We start from the raw sequence: 17,757 nt of genomic DNA on the forward strand, positions 1-17,757 counted from the left end.
GAGATAGCTTGAATTTATCAGTTAAGTATTATAAAAGCAGGTAGAGTGGTGAGAATGGGATGCTTGTAAAGGGAAAGGTGTCAAAGTAGCTTGTCTGCCAGAAGAGTTTAACTAGATGGAAGTTAACTCACTATCTGGAGCTCTTGTTGCCTCTAGAGCTCTTCTGTGAAGCAGTTTTTATGTTGCAGTGGTAAAACAAAAACATACAGAGTTTGCCCTCTGCAATCAGGAATTTGAGTGGGCATTAATTGGGGAAAACATCCAGAAAGAGTGCGGTGGATAATATTGAACAAATGCAAGTCAGTTTTCACATTTTAGGTTGGGGTTTGACCAAATTAGTTCTACTTTCAGGAGTAAGCAATTGTCAGAGGCAAAAAAGCTGCTCAATATCAAATATGAAAAGATATCTTCTTTCTGACTAAAGTATTTTTATTACTTTTTCAGATTATAATAATGAAGATGAATTTGGAAGAAAGTTGAGGTTCCTTTTGCAGCAGCTTCCACCTGTTAATTACAGTTTGTTAAAGTTTCTGTGTAAATTTTTAGCTAATGTAGCATCTCATCATGAAGAAATTTGGTCAGCAAGTTCTTTAGCTGCAGTCTTTGGCCCGGATGTTTTTCAGTAAGTTAATTATAAAATTTCATTCACTGTTTCTATGGGAATTTGAGTGTCTCTGTAGTTTGAAGTCATTCCTGGGCAGTGAGCAACAGTTAAAAAGTACACAGTATGTTTCAGGTAGGATCTTTTTCTGTTCCCACCCACTCACCCTATTTTGTTGAGACAATTTTTGATGAGATTAAGCAGCTGCTTGTCTCTGAGCTGTGGCGTCAGAAACCACTGTTTTGATTGTTGCATTACTGTATTTATTCTGAGGTTCAAATATTTTAGTGATAGTACGTAAAGCTACTATTTGTAGCAAGAAAACAGTTCCAGAAGGCTGGTAAAGTACCAGCTTATACTGTTGTTTCCTCTTCACAGGAAAATACTTGACTTTTAAATATCCCTCATGAAAACTTAATTGACTAAATAGTTTCTAATTCATCATTTTAAAATATAAAATAGTATAAAGATTTATAAAACAGTATTGTGAAGGCATGCTTAAAGTTTTGTGTGTTCAGAATGGGGATAATGGTGTGAAGTGTAGCAGTCATAGAGACATTCAGAAGTGTTCTTTGGGGAAATGTTGCATTTAGATTTTTAAACTAAAACAGTATTGAAATCTTTAGCATTTACACAGATGTGGAGGATCTGAAAGAACAAGAAATAGTTAGCAGAATAATGGCGGGACTTCTGGAGAACTACTATGAATTTTTTGAAAATGAAGAGGAAGATTTTTCATCTACTAATGATTTAAGCTCAATAACTGAGCAGGTAAGAATATTTTGAATAGCTATATGTTGCCACTTAACTGTCCGTCATACACATTTGTGTTTATGAAAGATTTATTGAACTACAGTGTCTTTAGTATGACTTAGAAGTTTCTTGCAGACTGAAACCTGGCATTTTCTTAATTTTCTTAATGCTTGTGAAATTCTTGCTTTTGTAGTAAGTATAGCTGTGCTGTATTGGAAAAGACATAGTGATATCCTGCTCAACACAGACACTATTATAAACAGCTTTCTAATTACCAATTTAGGAATGAAGGACAGTTTCTTGATCAAATCAAGAACAACTCTGTTGTCGGTTTTGGTCAATAGCATCTCTAGGCGTATCTTACAGGAACATGCAGGGTCTCGAAGTCCACTTGATGATATCAGTGGTGCTTTCCTGTGCCAAAGTTTTGGAATTCTAAGTATTTCTGATTCTAAGACTTGAAAATTTTGTATTTTCTGTAAAGAGGAAAAAGGGTAAAAAATAAGCAGTTGCTAAGGTAGGTAAAAAAGAGTAGTGAATTTTAAAGCCTATCTCACAAACCCCTCCTCTAGCAAAACAGGTAAGGGGCTGTTGGCTGCTTCCTCTTCCCTGCAGTAGACGTTGGTGTGTTGTGTCAGGCGTGGGCATTGGGTTCTGGAGCGAGCAGCGTCAGCTCCTCGAGTAAATGCTGTTGCTCTGTAAAGCTCCGTGCAGGAATATGTCTGGCACTGAGAGCTGCCACAGCCCTGCTGCTTGCAGGGAGCTGCTGAACAAAACTGGGCTGTGACCCCTGCAGCTGGAGGCTGGGGACTGTCACTGAGTTGGGATAACTGCTCTGTAAACCAGAGCTGCTATGTGCTCTCATGCTTTGAAATTGCTGGCTTGGCTGTGCCTTGTTATATGTTTCAGCAAAAGGGTTTCCTAAGCACAAAATCTGTTTGGTGTGTGGTTTTATTTGTTTTTTCCCTTAGTTAGAGGGCTGGTGGGGTGTCCGTTTAATTTCGTGGTGTCTCCACCAGATGTCAACAGTGCACTTCTGTCGGGCTGGTGCGGTGGGGACAGAAGGGCCGCTGTCCCCGCCGGGCACAGCCCCGCTGGCAGCTGCCCCAGTGTGTGGGTGGGCTTGCCTTTGCTTCACTGGCACATCCTCTTGCAATTACAGAGGAAAATCAAGGATAAGTGCATTTCTTGCCTGGAATGTAGTGACATGTAACATGTTGCACTCCTTTTAAAAACTAACAAATATCTTCTCTCTGTCTTCTGTGTAATCTTAAACTTCTGAAGTTTCAATTTTTCTTAATGTAACATTTTTGTTTTACACTCCTGACAGATACTATAAAGCATATTTTCATGAGGCTGCTGCTTTAATTTTTCGGTTTGCAAGGCTGGGAGATCAGTAATCAATTGCAGAGGCACCTTGGGAGTCAAACAGAATCACTTTTTTTCTCTTTACATTTTCATATTTTAGACATAGTTACTTTTTAAAAAATGAAGTTTGCTGTCTTGAGTTGCCACTTGGCTATATTGTTTTGCTTTTGAAATATTTTGCTGTATTTTGCTGCTTCAGTTAAAACATCTGTGTTTGAAAACAAAGAAACAAAAATAGATGAGCACAGATACTTTGTAAGTGTTCAGTCCCAGCTTTGAAGCTTGGGTTCATAGATTTCTGTATTGCCTTCCCTAGGAGGGTTTGAAAATGCTTTTGATACTTGAATAAGGCTACCTGTGGAATAGAGGAGAATTATCTGTGTTAGACGTAGAAGAAGAAAGGTTCTGTAGTTCATGATTTCAGTGTGGTTGAGATTTTATCGTTTCTTCATTCTGCTTGTGTTCATTCATGGCATCAGAGGTGGTTCTTGCTTTTCAGTTTTTGTCCAGTGTTTAAGAGTAGCTTTTTAATGATGTAGAATTTACAGTTTTACATAAAAGCAAGTCTAGTGTGCCTGTTTTTTCCTAAAATTGAAAAACATTCTTCTTCTTCACGTTACTTTCATACTTTTCATGCTTTTTTAATTCCCTGGACCTCTTGAGCAGAACTTTACAATCCATTGACTTTGATTAAATGTTTTTTAGATCAATGATCTCTTGGAAGAAGAGGAAGATGTAAAGCTTGAGCAGTCAGAAGAACTTCCAGAAGACAGCACAGAGAAACCTGTTGAAAGGCCAGCTGTGGTGCATCTAGATATGACAGGGAGTCTCTCAGATTCCAGGAATGTTACAGCATCAACAAGGTAACTTGGTTCTGCCTTGGAGTTTGGATTTAAAGTTTGGATTGGAATTTATTCTGTCAGAGAGAGCAACTGCCAGACTTTCGAGATAAATGTTGATGTCTACAAACTGAAGCTTTAGAAGTAGATACAGTTCTTGTAATAGTAAAATATGTGTTAAAATATCTGTTCACAAATTCAGCAAAGGAGTACCTTTAGAACTCAGGTCAGATTAAGTATGGGCATTTATACAGGGAAAGGTAAAAAGGGTATATTTTAATGAAACTGTAAAGTTAATACCACTTTACAGTTTCATTGAAAAGTAAATTTTACAGGAGAAATAAGAAGAACTTGCATACTGGTAGATCCAAACCTGTTCTATATCATCCTTCCAATGGGAAATCCTGGGACTGTTTCGTGTCACGTGGTGCTGGAGAGCTGTGGGCGGGTTTGCAAAATGTGATGTAGGCAGGAATGTTGGAGAGTGACCCAGCTTTTAAGAGCAATTCTCATAAAAGTGTGTAAACACAAAATCATACTTTCATTTGAGAGCTTATTGGTGCTTGCTTGTAATACACAGATTTATATTTTACTTGTTTGTAGTATGCAAGGTTTTATTTTTAAGTCTGCTTTACTTGTACTTAGAATTCGCATTCAACAGATAGCGAATTTTACCTCTTCCCCTCTACAGCATGTGTTTGGTATGGGCATTGCATGTAAGAACTTGTAGGGAGGAGTGAGGAGGAATCTGTAATAAAAATGTGACTAAAAGCAGAAGAAATGCAGGGAAAATCACAAGTAAGTTATGCCTAAGAATGGGTAGTATCAAAAATATGGATTTTTGGTTGGAATCTGTTCAGCTGCTGGCTGCATACTTCATTCTGCTTCATGGCAAGAAGCTGTAAAATATCAAATGACAGAATCATGATTTGTTTTGTAATTGAAATTATATTTTAATAGTTAATTATCAGTAATAAAGCTTCTTATTTCTAGTTTGAATTAATTTTACAAGAAGTTTCAGTTTAACTATTCACAGGTATTAGGTTATTCTGGAATGTGTAAACACAGCGGTAGTGACAAACTCAATATGTCAGAGTTTAAATTGGGTAGCTTGAAGAGAAACATTTTTACTTGATGTTTAAGGTTAATTAAAATGAATAGGCATTAATTATGGTTGGCATTTTACATAATTTGTGGGGAAGGATAAGGAGGAATCCTTTAGAAGAAGGAGAATTTTGACTGTAAAACCAGAACAACTGCAGGAAGCAGTTAAAAACAATAAAGTGAATGAAAAAGTGCTCTTTAATAAACTTTTAACCACTATAAATATTGTAAATATTTTCCCAAACCTAATGACTTTTATGTATGCATTTAGTGGCCTTTTTTTGGTCTTAGTTTCTTGATGTAAAGTAAAATAATAATTAAGAAAGCAAATGCTAATGCAGGTTTATTTGGATTATTTATCTTTGTCCTGATATAGAGCCTGTGGCAGCTTATACAGGAAGGAGGAGGAGAAGTAGATCTTAAACGTGATTCTTGCATTTCTTTAAGCTGGGGTTTTGTTGTCTTTTTGCTGTTGTTAGATTTTGGGAATCAAATATCTGTGTATTTTGGTCTCTGTGAAGAGTACTAAAAGAGATTGTTTACCTTGATTTGTACAGTGGGGTATCTGACCTTCCTCCTTGTTATTTGGACTATAACTTGCTTCTAGTTTTGCTCACTGCCTTTTTTCTCTACTCATTCTGTTTGTTCTTGCTGAAACCTATGACCTTCTTACACTGCATGGTGTTAATTTGTCTTTGAGTTAGAGATCTTGTGAGAATGTGAATAATCATTAATGCACTTTGGTTTAGTGACTGCTTGAAAATGGTATTTCTAATAAACCTGTGGAGTGATCTTTGAGCCCATTACCCAGCAGGGAGCATTTGTTGCTCACGAGTTGGTGTTGAGCACGTAAAGGAAACTTGTTGTCCTTTACCAGAAGCCTTTTCCCCATGGCTCTTTCCTTTCTGCTGTCCTGACTTTTGGAGTAAAGAATCACGGACTCAGTCTTGCAGCTGAATTTTAAGACATGCTGTTGAAATAAGTACTTTAGAATCCTTCTCTGTCATTATTCCAAATTTTTCATCCGTGAGCCTTGCCAAGAAGCATTTGCTTTAATTGGGCAGTTCGTCTTAAATATTGTCAGTCAGAAGACTAATATAAAAATTCTTTGGTTTTGGAGTTTTCAAAATTATATGTGTAAAAACTGAGATATGACAGGCATATATATACAATTATATAAACAGTTTTCTTTGTTTCTACTAAATGCAGTGACAAGGGCAACATCTTCACTGCTTCTGTGATATTTTTGTTAACCCTTTTGTGATTTAATTAGCTTTGATCAGAGAGAAGTGATAATACTAACACCTGCCAAGGGAGACAAAATGCATGGTATAGCTGACTGAATAGAAGAGCTGCCTACCTTGCTAAACAATATGTTATTATTTTAATGTAGTGCTGTTTTTAGCATCCAAATACTTTTTCCTCTTTCCATCCTGGAAAATCTGTAAACAACACGTTAGCAGAGCTTTCAAGTGTTGATTGGGCAGCTTATTGTCAGGAGTGACCTCATGTTGCAGTCGATTTCTATTTAGACTGCAGGGTTTAGTGCAGCACTCCAGAGGTGCCGCTCACAGGCAGCCCCCGGAGCACAGCCAGCAGCATGCACAGCCAGCAGCCCACAGCACGCTTTGCTGGCTTCCAAATGAAGCATTTTTACATGAAGTGCTCTTTTGGGATAGCAAAAATAATCAGAATGGCCTGCAAAGTTCTGCTGCACAGGTAAATATATGAAAGAAAATGTTGGTTTTATATGATTGCAAGTAAGGCTTTAACTTCAAAATTATGTGAGATTAAACGTGGTTTGGAGATACTAAATGAAATAATATCACAACTGATTATTTAATGGGAAATAAGAATCTGTGTGTGGTCAGGAAATTACCAAGGAAAACTTGGACATGTTTTATCTCCAGTTAATGTATTTTTCTACTCAAGGTACGTTTTTACCAGGACCGTTTCTGGATAGGGAGCCAGTGCTGGAGGGATTCTCAGAAGGGAGTTAGCATTATGAAACAAAGATGTTTACCTTTCTGTGTCTTGCTGTGTCATGCTGCATTAAGGCTCTGTCTGGCATTACAAATTGCAGCTTTTAAAAAGTATCCTTGAACTGTAGTGGGAGGGCTCAGAAGTTCTAATGAATGGCTTTTCACCTAAGATTGTCACATTTGTTTCACAAAGTGCTTAATTGCTATAATGATTTGTTGAAGATGTAAGATATTCTTCATGTAGTAAGAGGATTCTTTAGGCTTTGTAATACTGCTGATTTATGCACAGGTTTTGCTGAGTACCTCTAATGCTCCCAAAGGTGTTAAGTAAAAGCAGCGGAGAACTAGCCTGTGCTGGGGGTTGAAGGTTACACACTGGGGTGGAAAATTTTGTTCTGAACCATGTCTGAAATCATCTGGATTCTTTGGAGATGAGTTTGATTCTCCCTATTCTTGACACATTTCCTCATTGTCTCAAGTGGTAGAATAAAATGATTTCAAGTCATCACAGTTTCCTATAAATAGTGTTTGTACTTGTGCCCTTGACTGAGTTTTTCTTGCTCTCTTTTTCAATTAGGGTGTTGCAGTGTTCTGTGCTCTAATTGCCTCATTTTTTTTCTCCCAATTTGTCCAAGGAGTGACTTTTTTAATAGTAAATCAATTTCAATCTACACAATTGTGTATTTGTACCTTTAGAATACAAGCATATCTTTTATAATGCAACTTCTGTAGAACTTACTGAGATGGTTACTTAAAAACTACATTTTTATATTTTGAAGTATTACTGTATTTTTTTTTCCAAGATTGTGCTTATTTTCTCTTACCTTGTTCATGAAGCTAAATTTGTAGCTTCGTATTTTCATTTTTTATTTCAAGTATTGTTAATGTAAAGTATGTTTATCAGAAAACAGACTTCATACAGGTTGTAGGGTTATGCTGAACTTCTGTTCATGGAAATACAAATGAAATGTAAATATCCTAAGCTGCAAACTACCTCCTGCCTTTTTTTTGTTTGTAAGAAAAATACAGAATGTCAGCTTGTTCCCCCTCAGCTATTTGATCTGCAGCTTTGAAATCAGTGGCTACAAGATCTGGCTTCTATGTCAGGTTCTAATTTCCCAAGGCTATGTCTGTTTTGAAATAGTAGTTGAGTGCTGCCTGTTCTGTCAATGCATTTGGAATAGATCAGGTTTGGCTTTTCACCAGACAAACACACAGAAATCATAAGATGAACTAGATTTGTCAGCCAGTTTCCATTTAAAAAAAAAAAGGGAAGAAAAGAAATTAAAAACATCTATGAGCACCTGCTTGTTCACTTGTGCCATATGGGGTTTAAATGCTATGCACTCTGCTCTTGCCCAGTACAAGGTATCTAACACAAACTGGTATAGTTATTTTTAAATAAATACTTTCACCACTTTCTTCATCAGCTTATGTTTAATTGAAAGCCCTTTATTTCTTGTGTTTCGTCTACTTGGAGGAAGGAAGGAAAGTCTGCTTGAGGTGATTTTTCTCTCTGGTGGTGGAATTACTAATAAACATCATAAGTTCGAACCAAGGTATTCTCTGCTATGTTGAAACTATTCTTGGGTAAACAGAGAGACTGTCTGCATTTTTAGTGCAAGCAAGGCTCATAGCAGTTAAAACTGATAAGACACCTCACAGAGGTCATAACTTGCTCAGTTCTCCAGAGGAGTGACAAACTCCCTTGTATTTCAGGGCTTACCTTACGCATTCATTAAAATAATATTTTAAATCAACTTTGGCAACAGTATTGTTGCATGGTAAAGAGTAGAATAAAACCTTTTTCAGCTTTTTGAGCTTGGTTATCTGTAATAGAAAGAAAAAGCCTTTTTTTACCTCTCTCCCTGCCTCCAAGTTAAGCTGAAATTAATATTAACTTTTTTCTGAGTGAGATGTGTGTGTGTGTTGCAACTCACGGCTGTTTATAGTAGATTTCTCATCTTTTATTCTCTACTGTCACTTTATCTAAAGTTTTAAATATTCTGTTTATAATAAAATTTAAACCTTATTAATGAAAAATTGTAAAGGGACCACACATATGAATTAACTGATCTCCACCCTCCCACCCCTTCTCAAGGAGTTTATCATTCTAGGCTGAAGTGGCTTTGCCTGGAAATTTCCAGATGCTTTATAAAAGTCAGGCTCCTGTCTCAAAATCTGCCGTCTACTTGAAATGTTGTAGCTGTTCTCAGAGAGTTGTTGACCTGTTGAGCATTGCAGAACAAAATTTTGCAACAGTGAGAAGAACCTGTGGAGGAAGGCAGAGTTATTTGGAATTTGCTTTAGGCAGCAAGGTTAAAATCTGCATTATTAAGCAAGGTGTCAGGAAATGCTTGACTACAAAATGATTAGTATTTCCCATGGGAAAGACCGTACATCTGAGAGCTTGGAGTTTCATAACACAATATTGGCTCTTGAGAGACAGAAATATGCATTGCTGCTTCTATATCTTTCTGCCTTGTGATGGTGCTCCTTTTAGATTTTGTCATTTAAATAATAAAGGACTGCAAATCAGGGTGTTCCTTACAGGTTTGTTCTACTTCTGTTAGCTGCATCATATGCAATATTTAACTATTTTTTAGGTTGCATTCTGCTGACTTCAAGACTTCTATTTAGTGTGATAAGTTTTTGCATTGTATTAACTTTTTCTTTCTTTATTGCAGTGCTCATATCTCTCCCATAAGTATCTTGCCAGCCTCTGCAGAGTAAGTATAAAGAAAATATAAAATGTTTTAATTGTGCTTTTACTAGAACATGCATAGAAGTTATGTAGCCTTTAAAAAAAATGCAGTAGATTTGATTACATTTATGAAGGAACATATTTTAGTATGAGGGATTTCACTGGTGACATTTAACACTAACACAGGAAATACCAAATGCCTGTCAGTGTTGTTGACTGCAGGAGTGTGACAGTAGAGTGTGCTTGCATCCAGAATCCAAAACTTTGGTTTTACACTTAGATACATCATACGTTTTTTACTTAACCTTACAATAGCATTCATATTGTAATTTTAGCACCAGTGATGCTGAGTACAGTTCAGTGGAATTCTTTGTACAAATGTGGAAGAAAAACAAAAGCACAATTTCAGAGTTAAAAGGGGAATAAATAGTTTAAGATTTTTCAGGAGGATTTTTAAAGCTCTCTTGTGTGTTTTAGAGTCCTTTTGTGTATAAGACCTCTTGATGAGCTGCCTGAGAGGCGCTCAGCAGAGTAAGTCTATTTTTAAAGAATAATGTTCTTTTCTTGATGAAATTTTGGGTATATCCTGTGTCCTTCATCAGGTACTTGCTGATTGTCTCTGCTGTTTGTTGGCTTTTGCCTTTTAGGATGACAGCCCTGTTCAGGAGAGGGTGCAGCCACATAAGTGGAACCTGCTCCAGGGTTGGTTCTGACCTGTTACAGACACAGGATTTTACTATAACATTAATATAGAAGGCTTTCATAAGTTTTTGTATATAGTTGTTAAAAAATAGGTTGGTTATTGTAATGTGTCGATTACTCTTAAAATACTGTTGATAAACTTCATAATACTTTATGTAAATCATCTGGATTCAAAAATAGTAAGTATAGTAATTTCCACTGCCATTTTGGAAAAGTTAGTCCTTTTGCCTTGAAGTACTGCCATCAAAGATTCCTGTCATGTAAAGTTTATCTTGGCCTTTTTGTGTAATCAATCAATGCAAAAGTAGAGTTCTTAATAGGACTTTCCTGTCTTTTTTTCTTTTTAGCATTTTAGAAAGAACAATCAGAGCAGCTGTGGAACAGCATCTTTTCGACCTGCAGAGCAGCTTAGATAACGATCTGAAACATATACAGCAACAACGACTGGGCTGTAACAATGAAACTAAAAATCCCAGTGGGGATGAGGAAGGATCTAACAACCAGTAAGATTTTCTTGTGTCTGTAATGAATTCTCTAGGATTGTATATCTTAATTCTTCCAAAGAAACCTATCCAAGTCCCCCACCTCATCCCAAAAGTTATGACTTTCTGTTGACTTCAGTTTTATCTATTTTAAAATTAATCAACTTCTATCAGATGCCAGTAATCAATAGCTCTTGAAGCAAATATTTTAAATTGATCTTGTAGCTAAAAATGCCATGAAATCTTACCTGCTCTACTGCTGACTTCTGTGCAAGTAGCACAGGAACTTAAATTTACTCAAGTAAAACTTCCATTCTTATCTCATGGATGTGAGTTACAACAAAATTGTAATGTATTAAAGCTATTTTTCAGTTTCATAACTCTGTCATAGCAATTTTATTGCTTTGGCTGCCAGTGGGAATAAAACAGCCAAAAATGGATATAATGACCAATGTGGGTCTATTTGCATGGAATTCAACCTTATTTGATCAGATTTTATTTTTTTTTGTAAATAAGGACAGATTCCGAGTGTAGTGATTGCCATGGAAGCATTTGGAAGCCGGTACATTTTGGTGCTTCATTAAAAATAAGTAGTCATGATTAACACCCAGACTTCAAAAATGTGTTGTTAAGATTTCAGTACCTAAAATTCTTAGTTGCTGAGAGTGGAATACGTGAACAGAGCCTGAAATGCATGAAGTGTTCAGCAACTCAAATGCTCTTTTCTAAATTGTTCAATCTTCAGTGGTTTTAGAAGACAGGAATAAAGTTTGCAGTGGATCATAAAAGTAATAATCATTGCTGGTAATGATCAATTAAATCCGAGTTTTAGTGCTAAAGATTCAATGTCTTTGAAGTAATTTGTAGGTGGGTAATTGCCTCACAGCCCTGTAGCAGCTGAATTCCTTCAGTCCCAGTGTAAGTGCTGTAAAGGTTGGCTGATCTCAGAGGGGGAGGCTCCAAGTGCCATCACTGCCGGTTTGAAACCAGTATCCTCCTCTGGCACAGGAACTATTCCAAATGCTTCTGATCATCATTCCACTGTGGATTAACTGTAAGAGAGGATACATGATATCGTTCTTCAAGGGGGTGTCTGGGTTCTTTAAAGCAGCAGTCTGTGAACAAGGCAAATACACAGTTAAATTAAGAACTAAAAAAAGCAATGATCCAGTACCAATTTCTTAGTACTAAATGGCTGGAATGAAGAAAAGAAGAGTTAAAATGATAATTTTCAATCCATCCTGTGTATTATCTCTATATCTGATGGAAAAGGAGCTTTCTTAACATAGTTTGGAATTCTTTTTGAGGAGAAGGAAGGCAAAGAAATCAAAGGCTTGTGATGAATGACAGAGTCATGTGGTAATGGGGTGGTGGCACATAAAAAATATATGTGAATACAAATATGGTGTCAATTAGTTTTAAACTGTCTGTAATGTTACATGCCTTAAGTTGAAGTCTTGGCAGATTAAATGTTAGGAATAATGGGATTTCTCACTCGAGGGGAACAGTAGCTATAAACTAACTGGCTGTGGTTACTGAGAGGAGTGTATCCACAGCAGTGTCACTGAGTCACTGTAGTTTCAGGATGTCATTGCTTCTGGCTGTTGTTTTAATTTCTTAGGTTGGTGTGGTAAGTGTGGGGTGTATGCCTGGCCCTTCAGACAAGAACCAAATAAATACATTTTAATATGTCTATCATGTATGGATGTACAAAACATCACATAAGTAATTAATTTTTGTCTACAGGTTAGAATTAATTCTGTTCAAAAAAAAACCCAAACAAAAAACATCCTGATGTTTGATTATGTTTAAGAGGAAGGGGGAAAAAAGTGTTCTGTTTCTACTTTTTTTCTTTTGAAGGTTTCTAAAGTCTTTCTGTTTGTATCTTTAGGAACGATGTTATTGAAGATAATGACACTGGTAGCAGTGAAAACACAGGAGGTTGCTCTGAAGTATTGGTTTGCACTGATTTAGACAGTGAAGCTGTGAAACATGATACTATAACTGAGGAAGAAGAAAGCATTCAGGTGAGAGGAAGAGTCTTCTGAATCTCAAATCATAAGTTGCTCCAACTTTAGTGCTCTAGAGATCCAAGTTTCCTCAGAGCTCTGATGATTACATGGTGCTCTTGCTATGTGCAGTCAGGTGTCTTCCTTGCTGTGCCACACACACTGAGAAATTTTTGTGTATTTTGGTATGACTTATTTGGACCCTCTCTGATATTTTGCCATTCTTCTTTCACAGATACCAGCCCTTCCTTCTGCTGAGGTAAGTCGGTGTGTGAGGCGGCACTGGTTAGTACAGCATCTGTGTTAGTAAAGGCTTTCTGAGGAGCAGAAGCTGTAGAGCTGAGATTGCAGCATAGCCCACAATCACCTTGCATGGATCAGGAAGGGGTAGCAGTCACCTTGAGACTTTACGTCTTCTTGGCTGTGCTTATGCTAGGAAGGTGTGGTTTATCTAATTACAGCCTTTCCTCTCAGTTTCTAGTTCTGTGGTAGGCAGAGATGTCCTGTTCTTTTCAGCACATCTTTATCCCTTCCCTAGTTGATGCAATCAAGGAATTTGTAAAATATGTGCTGACAAAAATGAAATCAAGGGTAACAGTGAAGTGTAAGAGAGGAGAGTATTCATCCACTCTGTATCAAGTAGCACATATGCAGCTGTTAGATAAGCCCTTCTAATGAAAAGAATCAAATCTATAGTTCCTTTTTTTTTGCTAACACTTCTGCTGTTACGAATCTGAATGGTGAATTCTGTGGGTGGAGAGGTTTGTTACATGTGTAGAGAAGTTTCTGCAATGGTTTTCAGCTTTTTGCCTCTGAGCCCATAAATCTTCCTGAGGGTTTCCTGAAAGATAACCAGATAAGCAAACCTATTGTTAGTAGACTTCAATTAAACTAGAAGAATTTAATGGGTCTTTAAACTTGAAAAGATGGGAATGGGTGTCTTAGCATAGTGAAACTGAGTCATCTGGAATCTGTATTTTTATTAAAACAAAATGTTTCTGTAGTGCTTTTCACTATTGTGAGGTGTTTTGTTCTTGGACTTCTGTTTGCTTTTGGGGATCCCAAATAACTCTCTTGAATCAGCTAGCAAGCCAGATTTTCCAGTTGTTCCCACAAACTAGCCTATTGTTTTGGAATCCCATTCTGTAAATTAATTTTCACAGAATGTATTCATTGTCCTGGTTCTTTCCTCATGCTTTAATGCCAAAACTTGTTCTAAAAAAATAATTGGATTGTTATCCTGTAGCACAAAATGCATGAAACATAGTGTTGGATATAAAGGGGGAACATGATGCTTGGGAGTGCACAATAGAAATACTTTTGTTGTCACACCTGATGTCATTCTTGGCCATTTTTGCTTTTTGATAGACTTCTGTCCATGGCTGTCAGTCACATTTTGGCATGAAGTTTTTGGGGTTTTTTTCAATGTTAGTTTTTGCCATCTTCTTAATACACTGTTTCAAATGTTATTAGTTTTACCTTTTGGGGAGAGGTTGAAGGGAAATGTGGTGATTCTCTTGTGTGGAAGGAGTTTGACAGGAGCATGTAGGGTTGTAGGAAAAGAAAGCTCTGCACGCGAGTTCTCCTGTTGGCCTGAAATGGAAATAGAAGCAGCTGTTTCCACAGCTCCAGTAAGTGTCACTATGCAAGACTTATACAGCTCATCTCCAGGGTGGAAATTATCTGCTGGAGTATGGCAAATGCACTGTAATTAAAAATTGTTTCCCCAAATTGGAATTTGACTTAAGCACTGAAATAATGTCAACAGAAGAATGGTGTTTTTTCTGATAAGGGTGTAAGTTGCTGTAAGCAGCATAAAACTGGCAGTTGTTGATGTGTTTGAACTCTCCTGGTAACTTCATATTATATTCAGACATGTAAAAATAATTTTGTGAGAATTCTTGAAGTCTAAAACCAAATGACATGTTTTATATTTCAAATTTCTTGTATTTCCCCAAATAAGACACTTTTCTGAAGAAATCAAGTACTTTGGCATAAATACTTCCAGTGAACAAAGTGGTGACACAGATTCATCTAAACTTGTTTTGTGAGATGGTGTCATAGAACTGACAGCACTTCTTCATCTCCTTCCAATTCTGTTGCTGCTTTATTTAGTAACAGGGATTAGTAGCTCCTTTAAAAAGTTTGTCAGACTTGTTTAATTTCATGTATGCTGGGCACAACTGTTTTTGAGATTAGGATGTACAAACTGCCATGATTTTAGTCACCCCAAACTTCATGTCACGAGTGACAATTTTAGGTACCACTTTTATTGAAGAAATAATAAAAAATGTTTTGTCTGAAGGTGGAAAGTCATTGCCTGACTTCTGGTGATTAAAACACCTGGTCGCTGGCCTTGCGATGTGAAAATGTCACATAGTTAAAAAGCATGATTTCCATTCCCATACACAAGAAGCTTTTAGTTCTTGAGGGGGTTTTGTGGTCAGAGATGATTATGGAAATGTTTTCTGTTGAGAGAGCCATTCCCAAATGTCTCTAAACATACTTTTTCCCAACAGACTGCAGACATATTATTGAAACCATGTGATGAAGATGTTGATGGAGAAAATAATAGTGAAAGGTTTGTTTTTTTCTGTAGTCATACAAACTTACATGATTAACCTACAGCTTTTTTTTGTGAACAACCCTATGTTCTGGGCAAGAGAAACAGAAGAATAAAAATCTATTCTCTTTAAAATATTTTGGCACATTTTATTGTTTTTAATGATTGAAGAATTAATGTTAGGAACAGTGACTAGCCAGAAAGCTTTGTTAATTTGCAGCTTTATTCAGCACTGATTGAAATTTCAACTTTATTCAGTTGAGTTTTAAAATATTTCCTCTCAATTTGAGAATAAAGGTCTGAACTGTTTTTATTTCCAGCTTTGTTCAAGTCTAGTTGTTTACATGCTATTTGAAAACTTGAACTTGAAATCCAATGCGAGGATCAGAGTGTGGAAAAAAAGTAATATAACTTTTATCCCCCCAGAGTTTTAATTATTGCCTTAAGTAAATACATTGCCTGGCTGCTAAAACTGCATGGGGTAAAAAAAATATAAGGGGAATGTATTGTGTTTACTGTCCATTTAAATGATGATGTCCATTTAAAATGATAATGAGGTCTGTGTCTTCTCTTTAGGGAAAATATTATATTGCTTGATGGCAATGATAGAATATCTTCAGAGGCATTTCTGGTAAGAAATATTTAATTTATATACAGATACACAGTATCTTATAAGAAACACAAATGTGAAGTAACGTAATAAATTTAGCTTTTAATATCTTACCGTGGTTGGTGCTGCAAGGCTTGCAAGACCTTTCTTAGAGAGCTTATGTCACTTCACAAAAACTTAGGGCAGCACAGCAAGTTTATACTTACACATCTCATTTAAGAAATGTTTTGTAATATAAATAATTGACTGTTGTTGGGGTGTCTCTATTTGTAATTCCTTGAGTTTGGGAAGATTTAAATTTTTTTCCTTAAAATTTCTAGAAGTGCTCAAACTGATTAAGTACCTGTTTTCCAGCTGCTAAGTAATAATAAAATTGTTCTGTCCTTTAAATACAGGATTCAAGTAGCAAGACTTGTGATCTTAATGCAAACACTGATTCAGAGGTGTTGGGGGATGGCAGCGTTAATATTCCCGAGGAAGCTCCAGGTGTCCAAGTACCTCATCTGGATCTGAAGAATGTATCTGATGGTGACAAATGGGAAGGTAATTTTCACTCTTTAGCTCACAGTATAGTTAGGGAGGAGTGATAAAGAAAACAATTTACAAAGTAGAAACATCAGACAACATGTTCCTGTACATGTGGTAAGATCAACCAAGTTATTACATAGGTCTCATCTTGTTTCAGAACCATCTGCAACTTAATTAAGTACTTTAAAAAAATACAAGGAAAAACTAAAGAAAGAAAGCAAAAAAAGTCCAATTTTCATTCTAGGTGGCATGTTTTATTTTGTTGGGGTTTTTTTTCTTTATTAAAGTTCCATGACCCTGGGTATCTCATCAAAGTCTTTAAAAACACTTTGTCTAATTGTATTATTTAGTTAAAATTCTTATTATGTCTTGTTTGTCTTTGTTTTATTAAATGGAAACTATTGAATTAGCTGAATTTGACTTAAAATCACTAACCTGCCAAACACAGCAGTTCATATTTCAGTTTTTCTGAAAAAAATCTGTCAGTTGTTTTGGTTTCCATGTCACTGGACAACTTGAAGCAGCTCTAAATTTTCAAATAAAGGGTGAAGTTGCAGATGGATATTTTTCTGTGTCCCTTCTCCTTCCACAGTTTGCATTTTAGGAAAAGGAAAATATTTGTAACTGTTTTCTCTCAGACAGGATTCCCTATGTTTGTGACCTTATTCTTCACTGGCTTCCAGGGTTAGCAATCCCCTGAGCTTGTGACTTGACTGAATTTCATTGTTCAAATGTCTGGTTATAACTGTTAAGACTTTTGTTTTACTTAAAACAACCATTAGCCCTTTGTAACCAGAGTAAAACACTCTTGTCAATACCTTCTTTTCAAAATACTTCTCTATTTATGTCTTCTTTATATCATGTTTCCTCTGCCTGGTGTTGATATTTGGAGTCATCACACCTTAAAAAATGCAAGTGATCTAAGCTGCTAAACCACTGTGAGCTGTCACAGTGCAGTGGCCACAGGCCACTCGTTTCTGGCTTGGAAAACTTGCAGTGCAGCTTGATAGATGTAGTGCAGGTAAACTGTGCAGGGACAGGGTTTTAACTTTCAGCAGGCTCTTCCAGAATGACAGCTGTTCCTTGAGATGCCTTTTAAGTGTCACAGTGAAACCTTAGCAAGACACTGGTAACAAGGAATCACTGCCCTCAAGTTGTGGTTTCAGTGTTAGAAATGTTAAAATGAGGGAAGAGAAGCTGGAATGTGTGTCCTGTAACAGTGCAGCTTAGAGCTGTCACACATCAGCACATACAGCTTTGTCCTGAAGCTCAAGGGGTGAGAACCACTTGTTAATTTATCACTGCTCTTGACTATCTTGCCTTCATGAGTCCACACTTCCCTTTTAACCCTTTTGCAAGTAATGAGGTTTGCAACTTGTGATTGGCTTAATTTGTTTTGTTTTATGCGGTATTTGTTGGTTGGTGCTCTTGACCCCTAGCAAACTACACATTCAGAGTGTGTCATGGCACAGAGAAGTCAAATTGCAGGCACCCAAAGACACTGAGTCTAGA

General features: G+C 36.6%; 1 protein-coding gene across 9 annotated transcripts in view; it reads left to right on the forward strand.

Annotated features, from left to right (window-relative positions):
• The window catches only part of FAM13B (family with sequence similarity 13 member B), a 44,918-nt gene that overhangs the window by 14,306 nt on the left and 12,855 nt on the right, over window positions 1–17,757 (forward strand). For all 9 annotated transcript variants that reach the window (XM_088063436.1, XM_088063441.1, XM_088063440.1 and 6 more), the window contains 10 exons: window positions 445–622; window positions 1,228–1,372; window positions 3,428–3,585; window positions 9,335–9,376; window positions 10,401–10,556; window positions 12,427–12,562; window positions 12,780–12,803; window positions 15,064–15,125; window positions 15,684–15,738; window positions 16,113–16,260. In XM_088063436.1, coding sequence (XP_087919562.1) covers window positions 445–622; window positions 1,228–1,372; window positions 3,428–3,585; window positions 9,335–9,376; window positions 10,401–10,556; window positions 12,427–12,562; window positions 12,780–12,803; window positions 15,064–15,125; window positions 15,684–15,738; window positions 16,113–16,260 — 1,104 coding nt within the window. The remainder of the gene's footprint in view (window positions 1–444; window positions 623–1,227; window positions 1,373–3,427; window positions 3,586–9,334; window positions 9,377–10,400; window positions 10,557–12,426; window positions 12,563–12,779; window positions 12,804–15,063; window positions 15,126–15,683; window positions 15,739–16,112; window positions 16,261–17,757) is intronic.

The sequence above is a fragment of the Pseudopodoces humilis genome, chromosome 17 (assembly GCF_049639895.1).
Source record: "Pseudopodoces humilis isolate 2021_Gansu_Grassland_sample_001 chromosome 17, ASM4963989v1, whole genome shotgun sequence".
NCBI classification, from domain to species: domain Eukaryota; kingdom Metazoa; phylum Chordata; class Aves; order Passeriformes; family Paridae; genus Pseudopodoces; species Pseudopodoces humilis.